This window comes from Theropithecus gelada, chromosome 3 (assembly GCF_003255815.1).
Source record: "Theropithecus gelada isolate Dixy chromosome 3, Tgel_1.0, whole genome shotgun sequence".
Classification (NCBI taxonomy): Eukaryota; Metazoa; Chordata; class Mammalia; order Primates; family Cercopithecidae; genus Theropithecus; species Theropithecus gelada.
Genome location: NC_037670.1, coordinates 148199097 through 148217985, shown reverse-complemented (window position 1 = coordinate 148217985; position 18889 = coordinate 148199097). Strand labels below are relative to the sequence as shown.

General features: G+C 33.8%; 1 protein-coding gene across 1 annotated transcript in view; it reads left to right on the top strand.

The window, feature by feature from the left end:
- Window positions 1–18683, top strand: part of WASL (Wiskott-Aldrich syndrome like) — a 66654-nt gene extending 47971 nt beyond the window's left edge. The window contains exons 6-11 of the mRNA XM_025379470.1: window positions 3909–4077; window positions 4805–4847; window positions 5798–5951; window positions 7812–8332; window positions 11560–11668; window positions 16056–18683. Coding sequence (XP_025235255.1) covers window positions 3909–4077; window positions 4805–4847; window positions 5798–5951; window positions 7812–8332; window positions 11560–11668; window positions 16056–16117 — 1058 coding nt within the window. The 3' untranslated portion in view covers window positions 16118–18683. The remainder of the gene's footprint in view (window positions 1–3908; window positions 4078–4804; window positions 4848–5797; window positions 5952–7811; window positions 8333–11559; window positions 11669–16055) is intronic.
- Window positions 18684–18889: the final 206 nt, after the last annotated feature.

Here is an 18889-nt window from a genome sequence, read left to right as displayed (position 1 = left end):
CAAACCCTAAAGTAGTAAATAACCATTGTCAACAGAAATAACCAAGTACCTAACCTCTTGAATGTGTAGAATTCCATTTTTTTCTAAATTCTGTGAGTTGTTAGTACATATTTATTGAATAATGAATTGTTGGACTATAGACCAAGAAAACTGATAAATTGGTAAACAAAGAGTGTATTATGGCATTTGTAAAATTAGCAGTGTCATCCACCTTGTAGTTCGACTTTTGTGTAAGAGGTAGAATAGTTGGCCAGGCACGATGGCTCACACATGTAATCCCAACACTTGGGGAGGCCGAGGCAGGTGGATCACAAGGTCAGGAGATCAAGACCATCCTAGCTAATACGATGAAACCCCATCTCTACTAAAAATACAAAACATTAGCCAGGCTAGGTGGCATGCACCTGTAGTCCCAGCTATCCAGAAAGCTGAGACAGGAGAATCGCTTGAACCCAGGAGGTGGAGGTTGCAGTGAGCCGAGATGGCGCCATTGCACTCCAGCCTGAGTGAGAGAGCGAGACTCCATCTCAAAAATAAAAGAGGTAAAATAGTTAATTGGAAGGGTAGTGGACTAGGAACCAAGATACCAGAGTACATGTTTGCTTCTGTCACTAATCGTGTGACTTTATAAAGATCCCCTGACTCTTACTGTCCTTCATTTTCATTAATAAAATGAAAGGTGATTTTGAAAAGAAACTCTTAATTTCCCATCTAATACTAATTTTCTATATATCTCCATTATATGGATTTTTCTTTATAGGCTTACTTAAAATAATGTTTTAACTACTACTAACGAAATTCATTTATAGTGACTTAAAGAGATAATGTTGATGCATAATAATATATCCATACCTGATTTTTGGGTAGAGGAAGAGGGAAAACACAGTCTGATTACGGTATGAGTTAAACATTGTTATTCGTTTCACATATCACTTATATTTTGTTCCTATCTTCATTCTTGAATCTTCTTCAGAGACAGCTGAATTACTTTCTCTAGTGAGTTATAAATCAAGGTTATAAGAAACTGATTTTCCAAAAATGTACTAGCTTGGATAATTTAAATCATTAAACTTAACTTTATCCAACTCTGTTTCCATTGCTAATCATCTATAGTATAATAGATGGCTTTTACATAAGCTAAAGTGGCAGAAAATATTTTTGTTGTTTTCTGTTTTTATATTTTACTGGTGAGTCTGATTGTAGTTGCTGTTTGAATACTTAGTTCAGGAAAAGTCATATGAATAAAGAGAGTGCCTAAATCTTTTTTTTTTTTTTTTTCTTTTTTGAGACAGAGTCTTGCTCTGTTACCCAGGCTGGAGTCAGTGGCGCAATCTCAGCCTCCCAGGTTCAAGTGATTCTCCTGCCTCAGCCTCCTGAATAGATGGGATTATAGGCGCGTACCATCACGCCCAGCTAATTTTTGTATTTTATTAGAGACGGGGTTTCTCCGTATTGGCCAGGCTGGTCTGGAACTCCTGACCTCGTGATCCGCCTGCCTTGGCCTCCCAAAGTGTTGATTACAGGCGTGAGCCACTGTGCCTGGCCAGGGAGTACCTAATTCTGATACTCCTAATTTTGTCTTAATTCTTAAATTTTATTAAGATATAAAGATAAGAAGCTAAAAGTAATTTGTAGCATCCTTATTGTGGATGGTGTTGCTGATACTGACTGGTAAAGATAAGCGAGAGGGCAGAAAGGGAAGAATGAGAAGTGAAAGCAGACCACCAGGTAAGTCTGTGAAGGTCTGAGTGTAATCCCAATTCAACCCTCTAGCCCCCACATTCTGGGTATTCTCAGTAAGTCCTTATTTTGTACAACTGTGTAAATGCCAAAATCTGATGCCTGAGCAAATTTGAAAATTCATATCCTATATTCCTAATAAGCCTTTCAGGTCATTCTGTACTGCTTAACTCACCTTTACTTACTGATCTAGTTATTTTTCAGATTATTCCTGGGCACTGAAAAAGCTTTTAATGGTTTTATGCATATTATTCACTAGCTCTGATTTTTTCCAAAAATTATTTCTTATCAATATCAGCAACTTCCTATGGAATTTTTGAATAAAATTATAACTAAAACTTTAGGATTATTAACATACTATATATAAATAGGATTTGAATATTAAGGGAAAATAGTTGAATTTTGGTGATATTAAAAATATACCTTTCTAGACTATTTACTTTTTTGATAAGGTGACATGGCTTTCATAAATTTGTTTTAGCTTTGTTTTATCTTTAATAGTAGAGTTGGGAGAAAATAGGGTATATACAATTTACCCATGTAAATAAACTTCTTTTTTTTTTTTTCCAGATAATTTTAGTAAGTAGGATACATTGGTGGTTTGGGCATAATTAAAGAATTACAGTCAAATTGGATTTTAAGAATCACCTAATATACATTATCCTTGAGATTTCTGTTTGCCATTTATTGATTATGTTGGGGATCCTCAAGACTATCCTCAGAGGTGGCGATTCACCAGAAGGATTTACAGGACTCAATATATAAATGTACTCATGGCAAACATTTATTACAGTGAAAACACATATAAAACAAAATCCGCAAAGGAAAAGATACGTGGGATGAAGTTCATAAAAAAAACCACACACAAGTTTCCAAGAGTTCTCCCAGTGGAGTCACAAAGGTTGCACCTAATTCCTCCAATAATGAATTGTGACAACATGTGAAATGTTGTCTAAAGGAAAAGCTTGAGACTTGGTGCTCAGGGTTTTTGTTGGGGGCTGGTTACATAGGTCTCCCCTGCCTTGCACTTACCAAGATTCCAGACTCCCAGAAGGAAAGTAGATGTTCAACATAAACTGCAATGTTAGCACAAACAATTTAGACACAAAAAGCCCACCTTATCAGGGAATAGTGGAAACCCTCTTGAAATCCAACTTCCCAAATGGTCAACTGAGGGCCAACCTTGCAAGTGGTCCTTTCTAAGAAGAGCAGTCTCAAGTGTGCTGTGTTAAATTATTTTCTACACAACGATGATAGTATTTCATATGTTTTGGAAGTGGTCGTTAATGTAGTCACCTCAGAGGAACTTGGCCTCATAGGAGGATTTGTCAGAGAAACATATAAAAATAGGATCTCTAAGGAACATGCGTTGCCCCTTTAGTTGAATTTTTAATAAATTTTTCAGTTGAATGCTTCACAATCAAACTTTCATACTTTTAAGGTCAAGAATTTTATTTTGAATTGTAAGACAAGTTTTGTGCTACATTTAGTACCACTTCTGAAGATACTGTTAATAATATGGAAAGATGCCTTTGATATTTTTACTGTTGATTCTTGCACAAGATGAGTGCTTTAAGAATTTTTGCATTTTAAGTTTTTGAATTCTATACTTCTGATAGTGAAGATGTATGCGTACTGGTGGGGAAAAGATCATTTGACTTAAGTATGTCAGTTTTGGAACAAATGGTAGTAATAATTTTAAGTATCCTTTTTCCTCTTGACTAACAGAGTTGAAACAAAGAGTTAAGCCTATATTTCTTTGTTAAATTTAAAACAAAATAGACACTTACTTTACTTTCTTTATCCTTGTTATAAGATACGTTTCACTTTACCATTGAGCAATGTGTTGGGTATGAAGCTATCATAATGAAAATTTAAGAGATTAGACTAATTGTATTTAAATTCTAGCTGGAAGTTCATATTCTTTATGAAATTTAATGGTATAAAAATGTAAGTTTGCTTTGAAATAGTGCATCTACACTAATGTCTTTAAGAACTTACAGATTTTAGAAATTTAGGCAGCACTTTATGGAAAAATATAGAAGTTTAAAATATAAATAATTTATAATGAAGTGATCCTATTTCAGAAAAAAAATTTAAATTGTAAATTATGATTTTATATCATTGTTAAATTATATCCTTTCTACATAATTTGGTTTTATTTGCAGGTCCTAATCTACCCATGGCTACAGTCGACATAAAAAATCCAGAAATCACAACAAATAGATTTTATGGTCCACAAGTCAACAACATCTCCCATACCAAAGAAAAGAAAAAAGGAAAAGCTAAAAAGAAGAGATTAACCAAGGCAGATATAGGAACACCAAGCAATTTCCAGTAAGACAGTTCTTTTGTTGTTTTTATCTTCACTTTTGATTTATTCATTGCTGTTCTTGATTTTTAACTTGTTAGAAAATTTTCTTTTCTTTTTGGGAGGGTGTGTACATTCATCACTTGGATACTGTTTTAACTATGCACTTTATTGGAGTTTTTTTTTTTTTTTTTTTTTTTTAAGGCAGCTGCTCAATAGATGTTCTTGGAATCTTACAGTTTATTTACTTTTTCAACTATGAGAAAAGAAAAATAAGATAAAGTTGCTTCTTCAACTAATTATTGAACATAAAAACGATTTCTCACTTTGCTCTAAAAATAGCATTTAGGAATTGTGTACAGATACTCCCTAGGGCCAGTAAAAACATTTGGTATTTATATAACATATTTCAAACATTTTCATATGCATTATTTTATTAGCTCATTATGAAACCCTATCCGGTCATATATATAATGCTTGGACTCTTACGCTAATTTGACAGTTCAGTAAATAGATGCTGAGAGAGATTGTACAAAGATTTTAAGTTTCAGTTAGTAGCAGAGTCAGGGCTAGAATCCTGTTCTTCTGACTCTTTGTACATAGTTTTTATCATAATATGGTTATGTCTGTGAGAACTATTAGTTCAGGCCAAAAATTCAAAGCCAAATGTTGATTGGATTTCGTATATATTGTGTTTATAATGCCCTTTATGCATTTTGTTTTTTCTGTTTTTTTTTCTATTTTCTACTTTAGGCACATTGGACATGTTGGTTGGGATCCAAATACAGGCTTTGATGTAAGTATGTTTTCAAATCATGTACATTATAGCTCTGTGGAAATGTATTGGCCTATTTTAGATTTTTTTAAATTCATTTTTGTGGTGTCTAGTATCTGTTTGAATGTGCTTGTGTTTTATGTACGTATGCGACTAAGGTTTAAAACCATATTATTGTTCCGTCATTCATGACTAAGTTGCTAAAGACTTAGACCAAGGTTTGTGTACCTTGGCTTTATACGCTGTATAAATAAAATCCTTGTGCTTTGAAAGCCAAGAGAAGAAAATCATTTCTGCCAAGTGATAATTTCAGGGGAATGTATACCAAATTACTAAAAAGTAGTATCTGAATATTCAGTTGTTGAATTCTCTAGATCTTTTCATTCTCCTGTTCTTTTTGGCAGTTTTGCCATTGTTTTGTAGCACTGTGAAATTGCTGGCAAAAATTAATCAGTGTTTGGATACGTTATTTTAAAGAGGTATTATTTATGATTGGAGTAAAGAATCTTTTGGTTATTTTTGTCATAGCTGCAATGTTAACTCTACAAACATACTGAGCACCTCTTTGTGCTGGGCATTATGCTTGGAATTACAGGAAGATCCTTGCTCTCAGATTTTCAAATTAATTTACTTTTTTTGTCTGTGTATTCCTGGTTTTACATACATACTTAGGACAAGGTAGATCACATGAGCATTGGAGATGTCTGAATCATGAATAGGCTAATAGAAATCTAGATGAGATGCCCTCTTTTTGAAGGCAGGGAACAAAAAAGAAGAAGAAGAAAATAGGAAATCTGTCTGTTCAGTTTTTTTTAAGTAAAATCGTTTAGTTAGCATGTAAGTAATATAAGCATGTTAAAAGTTTAAAAAGGCAAAATAATTTCAGAAGGACACAGATGAGCCTTAAAATTAATGTTTTTTTTTTTTAATTGGGATATATTTTTATAGTTAGCAGTTACTTTGTTTTGTAGCTGAATAATTTGGATCCAGAATTGAAGAATCTTTTTGATATGTGTGGAATCTCAGAGGCACAACTTAAAGACAGAGAAACATCAAAAGTTATATATGACTTTATTGAAAAAACAGGAGGTGTTGAAGCTGTTAAAAATGAACTGCGAAGGCAAGGTAACTTTTATCTCTATTCAGCATTCTGTTTTGTTTTAATCTTTTGAGGTCAGTTTCATGGAAAACAGGTACATTCATACACGTGAACTCTTCCTTGAGCAGAGTGTTGAAGTTTCTGGACAACAAATGTGGCCCATCATACTACGTCTTAACATTATTTTATTATAACTAAAAACTTTACAAGATTTTGTTTATTAAGTCTTTATTCATAAAAATCCATACAAAATCTTCCAGCTATTCTATTTTAAAGTAAAAACTTACAGTTGCCTAAATGTTTTACTTAAGGAGTCCTATAAATCGCCAGATTTTATTGTAATTCAGAAGTAGTAATTTAAATATAATCACTTTCTAATTAGTAATATATTTTCAGAATATAAATAATGTAAACTTTCTATTAATTTTGAAATACAAATCCTTTTTCTTGGATAAAGTATAAAATTTTCTTTTGTACCTGAGAGCACAATTTATAACCTTTTAAGATTTGATATTTCTTTTAAAGGACCTTGTATTTTAGTTTTGTCTTAATAATTAGCACAGTAAAATGCAGATAAAATACTCTAAATTTTCCAATGTAACAGTCATCTCTTTGCTACCTTGTTCATTTAGGACTGCTTTCTTTCCTTCTTCCTAGCTTTTGCGTACTCATAATAGTGTAGTCAAGCAAAAGCTCCAGTTAAAACATTCTTCTGAAGAACTTAACAGTCATTTTAGATTAGGCATTCGGTTTACTTGTGTCTTTTTCACTGCCAGTGTTCATTTCAACTTTGATTGATTGATTGATTGATTGATTGATTGATTGATTCATATAGTTCATAAACATTATGCCAGTACTGGTCTCAGTATATTTAGATGTAAAGGAATCTCATGCCTCAGCCACCCAGGAAGCTGGGATTACAGGCATGCACCACTACACCCTGCTAATTTTTATAGTTTTAATAGAAACGGGGTTTTTCCATGTCAGCCAGGTTGGTCTCAAACTCTTGGCCTCAAGTGATCCTCCCGCTTTGCTCTCCCAAAGTGCTAGGATTACAGGCATGAGCCACCATGCTCAGCCATGTTATATCTTTCATTTTTACTGATGTAGAATAAGAATGCTAACATCCTGACTGCTAGAATAATAGTAATTTTTGTTAATAACTTCAATTTTGCAGTATATAGAAATTCTCAGTTAATTTGTTAATAACCCGTTAGTTTATGTCTCTGGAATAAGTAATTGAGCATTTCAGCGAAGCAACCAGCCTCCCATAATGCCATTACTAAAATTGTAGACTATTTCTAGAGATACAGACATTATACTATGAAAGTACAAATGTAAATTAGATGACAAAGGCTTACATTTTGAAAGGAAAGCATTATATTTGGGCTTTAGCGCAGATTAATGTGAATGAATTCTGTTAAGCTATACTACACTGTAATTCTGAATGTGAATTGATTTTATTTAAAAAAAATAAGTGTACTTGATTCTTTTTTAAAGAGGGAAGGTATTCATTTATTTTTATTAAAATGTAAAATAATGCTAATTAACAAAATGTTTAATTTCATTGGTATATTTTGTTATTATTTTGTAAAGTAGAAATTTATTCCCCTTACTTTCGGAACTGTACTAATTCCTAAAAAGTGAACTATTCTGTTTTAGCTCATATTTTTTTAAGAACCAATAAGAAAGTGATCTTTAGGCTGACAATTCTCAAAAAAATTTGTGAGATATCATCTGTGCTCAGGTATCTTTGTAAAATAAAATGCAAAGATGAGGCCCTTTTTTGATATTTGATTTTTATACATGTTAAAATGAATTACTTTTCAATATGATGTTTATGAAAAGAAAAAAGCATGCCTTCTGTTTTTCTGTTTGCATTTCAGCACCACCACCTCCACCACCATCAAGGGGAGGGCCACCTCCTCCTCCTCCCCCTCCACACAACTCAGGTCCTCCTCCTCCTCCTGCCAGGGGAAGAGGCGCTCCTCCCCCACCACCTTCAAGAGCTCCCACAGCTGCACCTCCACCACCGCCTCCTTCCAGGCCAAGTGTAGCAGTCCCTCCACCACCGCCAAATAGGATGTACCCTCCTCCACCTCCAGCCCTTCCCTCCTCAGCACCTTCAGGGCCTCCACCACCACCTCCATCTGTGTTGGGGGTAGGGCCAGTGGCACCACCCCCACCGCCTCCACCTCCGCCTCCACCTGGGCCACCGCCCCCCACTGGCCTGCCTTCTGACGGGGACCATCAGGTTCCAACTACTGCAGGAAACAAAGCAGCTCTTTTAGATCAAATTAGAGAGGGTGCTCAGCTAAAAAAAGTGGAGCAGAACAGTCGGCCAGTGTCCTGCTCTGGACGAGATGCACTGTTAGACCAGATACGACAGGGTATCCAACTAAAGTCTGTAAGTAAGCTTTTTTTTTTCATTTTAGATCCTCTATCATGATGAAATTTTAAAGTAATTTATTGAAAGACATTTTTGAAAAGTGTATTCGTTCTTTTTTTTCTCTTGCTAATTCATTCTTAACCCTATAAATTTAAAAATACTTTTACATGCAATGACATGCACAAGTTTTAATTCAGCTTTGATACATCTCTATAGCCATGTAACCCCTATCTCTATATGCAAATGTAGGGCATTTCTGTCACCCCGAAGGTTTTGCATACCTCTTCCCAGTTAATTTTTCCATAAACAATCACTGATCTAATCACCGTAGATTAGTTTTACCTGTTCTAGAACTTCATATGAATGGAATTTTACAGTATGTTTGCAATTCCTTGTTCTAGACTTTACTTTCAAATAAAAGACACTTTAAAGAAAAATCCTTATTAAGCTATGAGAATTAAAAATAGCCCTACTTGAAACCAATTTCCTTAGGAAATCTAAACTAGTAGCTCTATGAAAATTAAATCATGTTCCAGAGTTTTCATGTTCTAAAATTTAGATTAGTAGAGAATCAGACTCAAAAAAATTGAAAGAGTTGTAATAGAATTTCTGACAGTGATGGCAAATAAATTTAGGATTATCTGATTTGGATGAGGTAATCATTTAATCTTACAGGTCATTTAATCTTAGAGTTAAGCAAACATTTTTCCATAAAGGATCAGGTAGTAAAATTTTAGGCTTATATAGGCAATATGGCCTCTTGTCGTGACCACTCAGCTCTGCTGTTTTACCACAGAAGCACCACAGACAATACATAAATGAATGGTCATGCTTGTGTTCTATAAAACTGTATTTGGACACTGAAATTTGAATTTTATATAACTTTCACATATCAAAAATACTCTTATTTTCTATCAGCCATTTAAAAATGTAAAAATCAAGCTTAGTTTTTAGATAGTTTAAAAAAAAAATACAAGAACAGACTGGATTTGGCCCATGGGCTGTAGTTTGCTTACTCCTATCCTTGAGCCTGACCTGTCTACATTTACATACGTCTTTTGGAGCCTTTTATAACACGTTCTCCAGGACTTCAGGCAGGTCATGGATGATAGGTTTTTTTTCTGTGAAGTAAACGGAGACGACAGAGGATGTTTTAATTGAAAATTATTTCCCAGTATAGGAATTAAAGTAGCTTTCTAGATCTCAGAAACTTTGTCTAAAAGGAGAGTAATAGATAGGAAGCACAACTAATTGAATGAAAACGTGTAAACATTAGCATAGATTTAAGAAGACTCTGATCTTTAAAATATATCTAACTCTTTTCTTTATATGTATTCAGGATGACACTTAAACCTATGAGCAATCATCTCTATTCTCTTTCCCCGTTTAGATCAGACTAAAGATCTGTCAGAAGCAGTTGAAGAACTTTAAAGAGTGGTTAGTGGGGAGAATTAATGTCAAAATGACCATAGCCCAGCTTTTGCCTTGGAATCTCTGCTAGTTCCTGTGTCACTCTCATTCCCGTAACTCCCACTCCTAACCTACCTTTTTGTTTTCCCTTTTCTATTTCCTTTTCACAAACCAACTTTTGTTTCTTTCTCTCATTTAGCTATAATAAGGTGATTTTAAATTTTTAATGAATAAAGTTGTATCCTCATTTATTTTAAAAAGTTAGAGTTAAATTTTCTATTTACTTTCTCCATAACTTTCTCCCATCCCAACGCTCCCTTTCTTTCCAAAAAGAAAAACCTGTTAATTGATGTGTAAGTACCTTTTAGAAAGAAAAATATTTTCTATTCTAAGTGTTGAATGGGGGCCATTTTTATCCTAAATAATCACTTTCCTTTTGATTGCATTTATTGCAATCATAGAGTGCATAGTCAGTGAACTATTGGCATGTTATACATGTAATCTGAGTTTGTTATTTTTTTAAAAAAGACCATTTTGTGGTTGAAATTTCTATGGCTGTGTTTCTTTAAATTTTTTGAGTAAATCATCAGTTTATTCTGTGATGAATATGATTAACATAAAACCATGGATTTACTTTACAGAGCTAGTAGGAAGTATTCAATACTCACATATATTTTGAATTCCATGGTTTCAGTACCTCAAATAGTACCTTGTTCAAGTAAGCACTTCAAAAAATGTGTTTGATGACAGTGTGCTCACTTCTGCTTTGTGCTCTCTACTTTACATTATCACATTGCTTAAAGGTAGTCTAAATGTCCCTACTGCTGTTGTACCTCTGAGAGCCTTGTACAGAAATACAAAGCTCTGAAACTCTGTGTTATCTTTTTTCATTTGTGGTACTTCTATACTGGAAATAATTAATACATAATGTTGAAAGCCAAAATACTAAGGAATGAATCTGTATCTTAGGGGGAACCGCTGTGAATTTTTTTTAAAAAAGGTGTTTACTCCAGGAAGAAAAAGCAGCATTAGAGGAAGAATTATACAGATCAAAAATGGGAAGTTTGTCTTAATAAAATAATTGTCTTTGGGAAATGATTAAGAATTTCAAAAATATATATTTTTATATATATATATGTATTAAAACATAAGTAATATTTAGTACAGCTGTGCTGTTTCATCTTTAGTGATAATTTTTTTTTTTTTCCTGAATGCACTTTGGCACAGATGGAAGTACTTCAGTTAGGGATTGTTACTTGCCTAGTGAGGCAGGTACATTTTGAAAGTTGTTCAACTCATCTCCTTAAAAAGAAATTATATACTATGAGAAAAGAGGTTCATTTTGAAGGTATAAATATAACATAAAGGTGTAAAGCTGAATTTTTGTAGGCAAACAAGTTTCTACAGTTGTTTTTCAATATCTTCAGTGTGCTTCCCACGTAACAACTTGAGTCTAAATATTACCCTCTGTTTATAACTTGAAGTCCCTTGATAATAGCTTTAAAGTTGATCGTCTAAGTCTGTGTGTGCTGGAATAAACAGAAGTAACCCAGCAAGTATTATTCAGGAGAGGGTTTGTTATCTGAATATAAACATAGATTTAGAAATGTATTGTTGGCTTATACATTAAGATGGAAAGGAAATATTTTTGAATAATATCTTTAAGGCAGCAGTTTGTTTCTTGTTAATTTAATTAATCTTGTCCTGGACTTGCCAGTTTAATATCTTTTTTGTCTTTTACGATAATAAGTCATTCTAAGAAAGTAGGACTTTCTGGAGACAAAGATTCTTTGCTAAAGATTTATTACTGAGTTTTGCTAACTTTCTTTTCCAAGGTGTCTGATGGCCAAGAGTCTACACCACCAACACCTGCACCCACTTCAGGAATTGTGGGTGCATTAATGGAAGTGATGCAGAAAAGGAGCAAAGCCATTCATTCTTCAGGTAGAGAGAGAGAGTGAGACAGAGAGTGTGTGTGTTTAATAAATTTGAATGACATTCTGTTATTTTTATTTTATGACTGTCTTTGCTAGCTTTCTCTCTGCTAATTGAGTAACTACTGATATGGGCTCTAGGGTGTATTTTAAAAAGTTGTTGCCTCTGTGACTAGTCTGAGACTTAACAAATGCAACACCACCACAGCCATAGCCATAAATTGAAAGAACAGCTTTGGGAATATTGACCGTTTTGTTTCCTATATCAGGAAATGCTGATAGACTTCCTAGCAAACAACCTCTAAACAAAGCTTGAGATTTTCAGATCTTATTACTGTGACATAAAAGATTCAGGGCCGGGTGCAGTGACTCATGCCTGTAATCCCAGCAGTTTGGGAGGCCGAGACGGGTGGATCACCTGAGGTTGGGAGTTCGAGACCAGCCCAGCCAGCATGGAGAAATTCCGTCTCTACTAAAAATACAAAAAAGTTAGCCGGCGTGGTGGCACATGCCTGTAATTCCAGCTACTCGGGAGCCTGAGGCAGGAGAATCACTTGAACCCGGGAGGTGGAGGTCACGATGAGCCAGGATCGTACCATTGCACTCCAGCCTGGGCAACAAGAGCAAAACTTCGTCTCAAAAAAATAAAATTAATTAAATAATAATAAAAATAATAATAATAAATCAGGCTATTTACCTCATCTGTGAGGATTAGGACTAAGAATTTTAAGTAATTTTTACTGTTTCTAGAGTTTGCTAAAGAATACTGACCTTTTTTAAACCTTTATCATTTTCTAAAAGGTTGATTTGAATAAACCAGTACCTATTCTGAGGTTATTGTTAAACATATACATACCACCATATAAATGAATATTGCTTTAAAGAAAGGACAAGAATATGGGTTTTGCTGATTGGAGTGGTTAAGGTTTGCTAAGTAGCTTCTCTAACATAATGTGTTAGAATCAGATCTTTCTTCTTATTAGATTTATTTAATCTCTGAGCCTCAGTTTCTTGTTTGTTACATTCAGAGAATTCACAAAGCATATAGATGTGAGAATTAAATAGTATATCACTAATCAGCAGATTGCCTAGCACATGGTAGGTGCTCAATAAATGTTATCTTCCTTTTGTTTCTCTGTAAGGATGTGCATGTCTTAAGATCCTTGAGCAATGTTTGTTTTCCTTAAATAGGCATATTTGTTCCATTACAGAGATAGAGATAAATATTTATTGTGGAATAGTAATAAAATTTTGACAAAACAACAGAAGTCCCTTCCTTCATCGACATGCATTAGGTCTAATGAGAGAGAGAGAGACAAGCAGTAAACAAAGCAAACTAGAAAAATGTATAGTATGTTAAATGGTGACGTGAACTAAGGACAAAAGTCTAACAGAAAAGGGAAATAGGGAGCAGGCTGTTGAGAGAGAGAGAGAGGTTCATTTTGAAATGATAAAGAATGATAAGGGACGATAAAGCCTAACTGAGGTGACATTTAAGAAAAGACCAGCAGTTCAGGAAGTGAACCATGTAGAAAACTAGGGAAAGTGTATCCGTTGGAAAGAACAGAAAATATAAAGTCTGTTAGGTTGAGAAACAATGAGGAGATCAGGGAGCTTGCAAGAGACAGAGGAAAAGAATAGTAAGGAATGAAATACAAGAAGTCGTCGGAGACCCCTTGAAGTACACTAGCTTTTATTCTGAATGTGATGGGAAGCCATTGGAGGATTTTTAGCAGAGGTATAGTAATGATCCAAGCAAGAGATCATGGAGACTTGAACCAGGTTTATAGCACCAATGAGAAGTGGTTAAATACTAGTTATATTTTGAATGTGGAGATCACTGGGTTTGCTGATGGTTTGAAAAAGTTGAAGAAAAATAAGAGTGCAAGATAACTCCAAGGTTTTTGACTTGAACAACTGGAAAGGGGAAAGACTTAGGAAGAAAAAGTTTGAAAGGGAAGATAGGAGTTTGGTTTTACATATTAAATTTGAGATACCTGTTAATTCAACTATAGATCTGGAGTAGGCATTTGGTTATGAGTCTGGAAGTCACAGGAGAGGTCTGAATTGTTAAATTACACGTCAGTAGGATATACATAGACACATGGTATTTAAAGTTAAGGTTATATCTATGGTATAGTCTTCTTTAGCAAACTCTAAAAACAGTGAAAATTGCCTAAATTCTTAGCCCTAATCCTCACAGATGAGGTAAACTGCCTGAATTTTTTATGTCATAGTAATGTCACAGGAATGAGATTAAAAATCTCAAGCTTTTGTTTAGAGGTTGTTTGCTAGGAAGAGATAAAGAAAGGTCTTCATTCATTCATAAGAAATGTAAGGCTTCTGTGAGATACATGATTCTGAAAATGCATTTATTCTATGCTGGTATCTGTGAGTTCTGCTAATTATTTCCCTACAATACGTTTTTTTTTTTTTTTTTTAAATAATATATAATAGTCATGCTAATATAATGAAAATATAGGATGGTTTTTACTTATTTTCAGACCCATTTCTTTTAACTATTAGTATTTCTGTGGTAGTACCTGATGATGGAATTATTAGCTACATCTTCCTCTTCACCATAGATACTGATAAGTTTCTGTCTTTTGTCACTCTGTAATGCCAGCATAGTTGGGTGTCTTTGATGCTTTTCATCCAGGTAAATTTTGTGAAGCATGTCTAGCATAAGCTAGTAGCAAATTATTTCCCTTGCTAGAAAGTAAACACAAAAATTAACGTGAAGTCAATTGAACTCCTTTCCAAATAAATTCTGTAACAATTTAGAGCTGACCATCAGACTTAAATAAATAAATAATAATTATTGTTGTAAAAGTAACAACTTAGTTTAGGGCTAAGAGAAGATAACGTTGCCTCTCTCAGGCTTCTGTTATTCAAGTTCTAATACTACAACTCCAGTACTTCTTCAAATACTACCTTCACACAATCAATTTTATATGGAGAAAAATAGAAGAAAAAGATGGTTCTGTGTTCTGTACATGTAACCCACACATATGTCACGCAGTCTTACTGGCTCTTTATCATTACCAAGTACAATTACTCAGCTACTGTCTCACTTTATATACTTGGCCTTCATGGGTCCTGTATGTATAGATATATAAATGTATATATATTTATATATAGCATATATATTTATACATATTTTATATATAGGTATATAAAGAGGTTAAATATGGAAAGTCAGTATAATATAGAAGTATGCTTATAAAATCTGATGACATCTAAATATTCCTTCAACAAATATTTATTGAACAACTGATGCGTAGCGCTGTTTTGGTGTTGAGGATACAGTGAAAAATAAGGTAGGCAAGGTACCCGCTGTCATGGAACTTAATAGATAAAGTATAATAATTTTAGATATTAGTTAAGTGATATGAGGAAAATAAAATGGGATAGGCAGTTACTGATTGTGGGGAAGGGCTGTACTTTACATATGATGATCAGGAAAGGCCTCTCTGAGGAAGTAGTTTTTGAATGGTTCCTAAATGATGAAAAGATTCAGTTTAACAAAAGAAATAGCTACTGCAGAAGTTCTAAAGCCAGAATAAGATTGGTAAGTTTAAGAGATAGAAAGGAGACCATCTTACTAGAGAGAGTGACTTGAATGGAGAGTGCATTATGAGAAAAGTTTGGGGAGAGGGAGAGACTATATCTGGGCAAATCATGTAGGATCTTGTGGAGGGAGATAACGTCAGACGTCATTCAAATAGCAGTGGTAGCCACAGGAGGACTTTAAGAAGGGCAGCAACATATTTTTTAAACTTGGAATTTAAATAATATCACTCCATTTGCTCTGAGTCAGATAGACTCTAGAGTTACAATAATCCAGGCAGGATGTGATGGTGGTGTGGAGAGTAGCAGTGAAAGAGGTGAAAAAGAGCAGGGTTGATAATTGGATCGTGAAAAAGGAGGAAGTAGTAATAATTTCTAGGTTTTTGGCCTGATGATGTGACAGGATGGTGATGCCATTTATTGCAATGGAGCGGACCAGGATGGAGCAGGAAAAGAAGATTGGGGAAGGAAATAAAAGTTAGAAGTTTTGAGTTTCAGAATCCACGTGAAGAGTACAAGAAGGCAGTTGGATTTGTGACAGGTCAACCCAGATGTGATTTTATACATTAACAGGTTGAAATTTGTCACATAGATGTTAAGGAACTAGAACCGTTGTCTTCTGAGCCCTGTTTTAATCTTTAGTTTACTATCATACTCTATAAATATTTTTCTTTAGATTCACTTTAAACTGTTTTAGTAACTGGATTCTTCTGGGAGTCACGTTATCTGTGTTTCAGGAGTTAAATAATTGGAGAAACCACCCAAGAATTATGTAATGTCATTTTATTTATGCATATGTTTTAATTGTCTTGATTATTTTCTTCTAGATGAAGATGAAGATGAAGATGATGAAGAAGATTTTGAGGATGATGATGAGTGGGAAGACTGATCTATATATTATATATATATATATATTTTTAAGGTGAAATACTAAACTCTACTTTCTGTCTGTGGATTCTGTAAAATTATCATGTAAATGTTCTACCAATTTGCTGTATATTTTTGTTGCCTTTTTTGCTTTTTTTTAATCTGTGCAATACCTCATTTAATCTGTAAAGGTTTGTCGTAATCCTCTACAAAGCTACTCCCTGTTATTGTGTGCAAGTTTACACCAGGATGCTCACTTGATTTGTGAATATTTTTCATTCCATCAACAAGGGAGTTTAAATATTATATGTGAGACTGACAAAAACCTTAATGTAATTTACTTATAATGCCAGAAGGAAAACACTATTTTCATACCCTACTTTTTCTGTACCTAAATTTTCTTAAAAAAAAAAAATCTAGTATAGCACTACATTCTTTTTTAAGTGATGCAAACCTTAGTTTCTTTAGCCCCTTTATTTTGAATACAACGCTACATATGAATGTTGAAGCTGATACATTGCACAGTTCTGTAGATATCACTACACCGATGCAGTTTCTCAAATTTTAGCAATATGCTCTACGTAAAATCACTACAGAGATACTAGTGGGGAAGATGAATAACACACCTCTTACAGCAATACTGCCTGTTATTGGTATAGCAGTGGTATTTGCAGACTGGGATCATAAGGAGCCCTTACATACTTGTTATTGACTGAGTTTTATGCTGTAGCAAATGTGGCAGGCTCTTTTTGGCAAAATTTGTGAAAATTTTTTTGGTATTACTCTGAAACAAAATTTAAGTTGGAGTTTGGGGGATTTAGGGAGTAGTTTTCATTCTACATGAACTGAAATAATATGATTACTCCAATATTTGGTTAAAAATACTGTACAAATCAGAATAGTACTAAAATACTGTGGAATTTTAGCATTTTTATTTTGCACTTTGTGTGGATTGAGGTATTCAGAAATACCAACCATAAAAATCTAATTTAGTTGGCAAAGATATGCATCAAAGCACAGAACCTAACATGCATTTATTTTGATAATTTTTGAGGGTTTTTGTCAAATAGCATGTGAAGGGTTACATTTTTCTTAAGATTGGTGGTCCCAATGTCAAATTTCTTGGAACACATAACTGAATGATAGATTTTTTTTTTAAAGATAAAACTTTACAACCTGCACATTTGTTATGCATACTAAATGGTGTGTTAAAAGTAGGGTTTCTTTGCCTCTCTACAGTACACTAATCTGCCTAAAGGTGGTTGTTTCATATTTATAATGCTAATTGTCATACCTACCTACTTTAAATTTTAGGTAGAAAATTATCTGATTTAAATACAGACACATATTTTTCTCACATTGAGTCATATGCATAATGTAGTTCCAAATGTATTTCATTACTATAGTCACAATATCCAACTAAAAATTACGCTATCTAGAATTGTACCGACCAAAATCTAGTATTGGCAGATCTTGACAGGCTGGACCTGCAAGATATGGCTTGAATTTTAACCATTTATTACATAATCTCTAGTGATCATGCATCTAGTTATCATAAGAAATAATTTAAAAGGTTTTGTTGCTGAAAGCAGTAAGTGGTGCAGTAAAATAGTTAAGTTATTCAAAGAATGTTATCTTTCTTGCAAGAGTAATTTAAGCACATGGGAAAGATTCTAGACTTTTTGTTTCTTGCAACAACAGTGCCCTCTGCTGCTAGAAACCTTTTTCTACTTACTATCATTTTTATTGTGGCTTGAGCTCAGTGAATCTGGTGCAGATGAGGCTGGACAACTACTAACCAATAAAATCAGGAATTTGTACAAAAGTTAAATGGGATATTATACTTATTTCAAGTAATGTTAATTAAAATTTTTTTTTTCTTTTTGACAATATAAAAAACATTTTAAATTTCCTAGAAATGTCTTCAGGGTAAGGCCAGTTTAAGATCTTAACTTTTGGCCAATAAATCCTAGATTTTCCAGCTAACTTTGGTGGTAATAAATATTTATCAGGAGCTTCTCTCAGCAGAGAGTATCCATTCTTTGAATTCGAAGCACAATTTTAAACATGTAAAATGGACATATAATTTGCCAAAGGTAATTGGTTTACTCTTTTTTTCTTAAAGAAAAAAAAAGACATTGGTTGTTGTTGCAAAAAGTCTAAATTACTATCGGTTGAAACACAGCAGCTGTGGAGTTCAGTCCAGGCATGAAGACTAAATCTGCTTTACCAAGTAAGGCGTAAGGTTGCATGTTTCAGTCCTCTACCATCCTGCACTGTGAGCAGCACTATACCTGTGCGTTGTCTGAAAGCCTCCTGTATATTCTCCAGCTAAATGGTCGTCTGGTAGCCTTTGCATTTAACAAACTAGCATGAGGCTTTTTATATCTAAATGCTACGTGATAGACAATTTCAGCTAGCCACATATTGTATGTATGAGATTCATAAAGACTTTCAATCATTTCATTTTCAAACAACTGAAATTTTGTTTAGTATGTGAATTCTTTTTTTGAAATGTATAGTGAATAGGATGTTGCACTGGTGGCAATTCATCATGGAGCATAATAAAATTAATTTGACCCAAATAGTATAAAATAATGTGTTTTATTTATTGTCAAAAGAGTCAAATAGGTTTAAATGTTTTTTAACTGTATAGCGAAGGGTACACAGCAATCAATGATAATGGTTGATGTTTTCAGCAGACTGCATGCCCTGAGAGTTAGAGTGTGCCATTAAATAAACATGGTAAGCAGAAGAATGTTACACCCTGTTCTGTTGGGAAACATGACAGCTG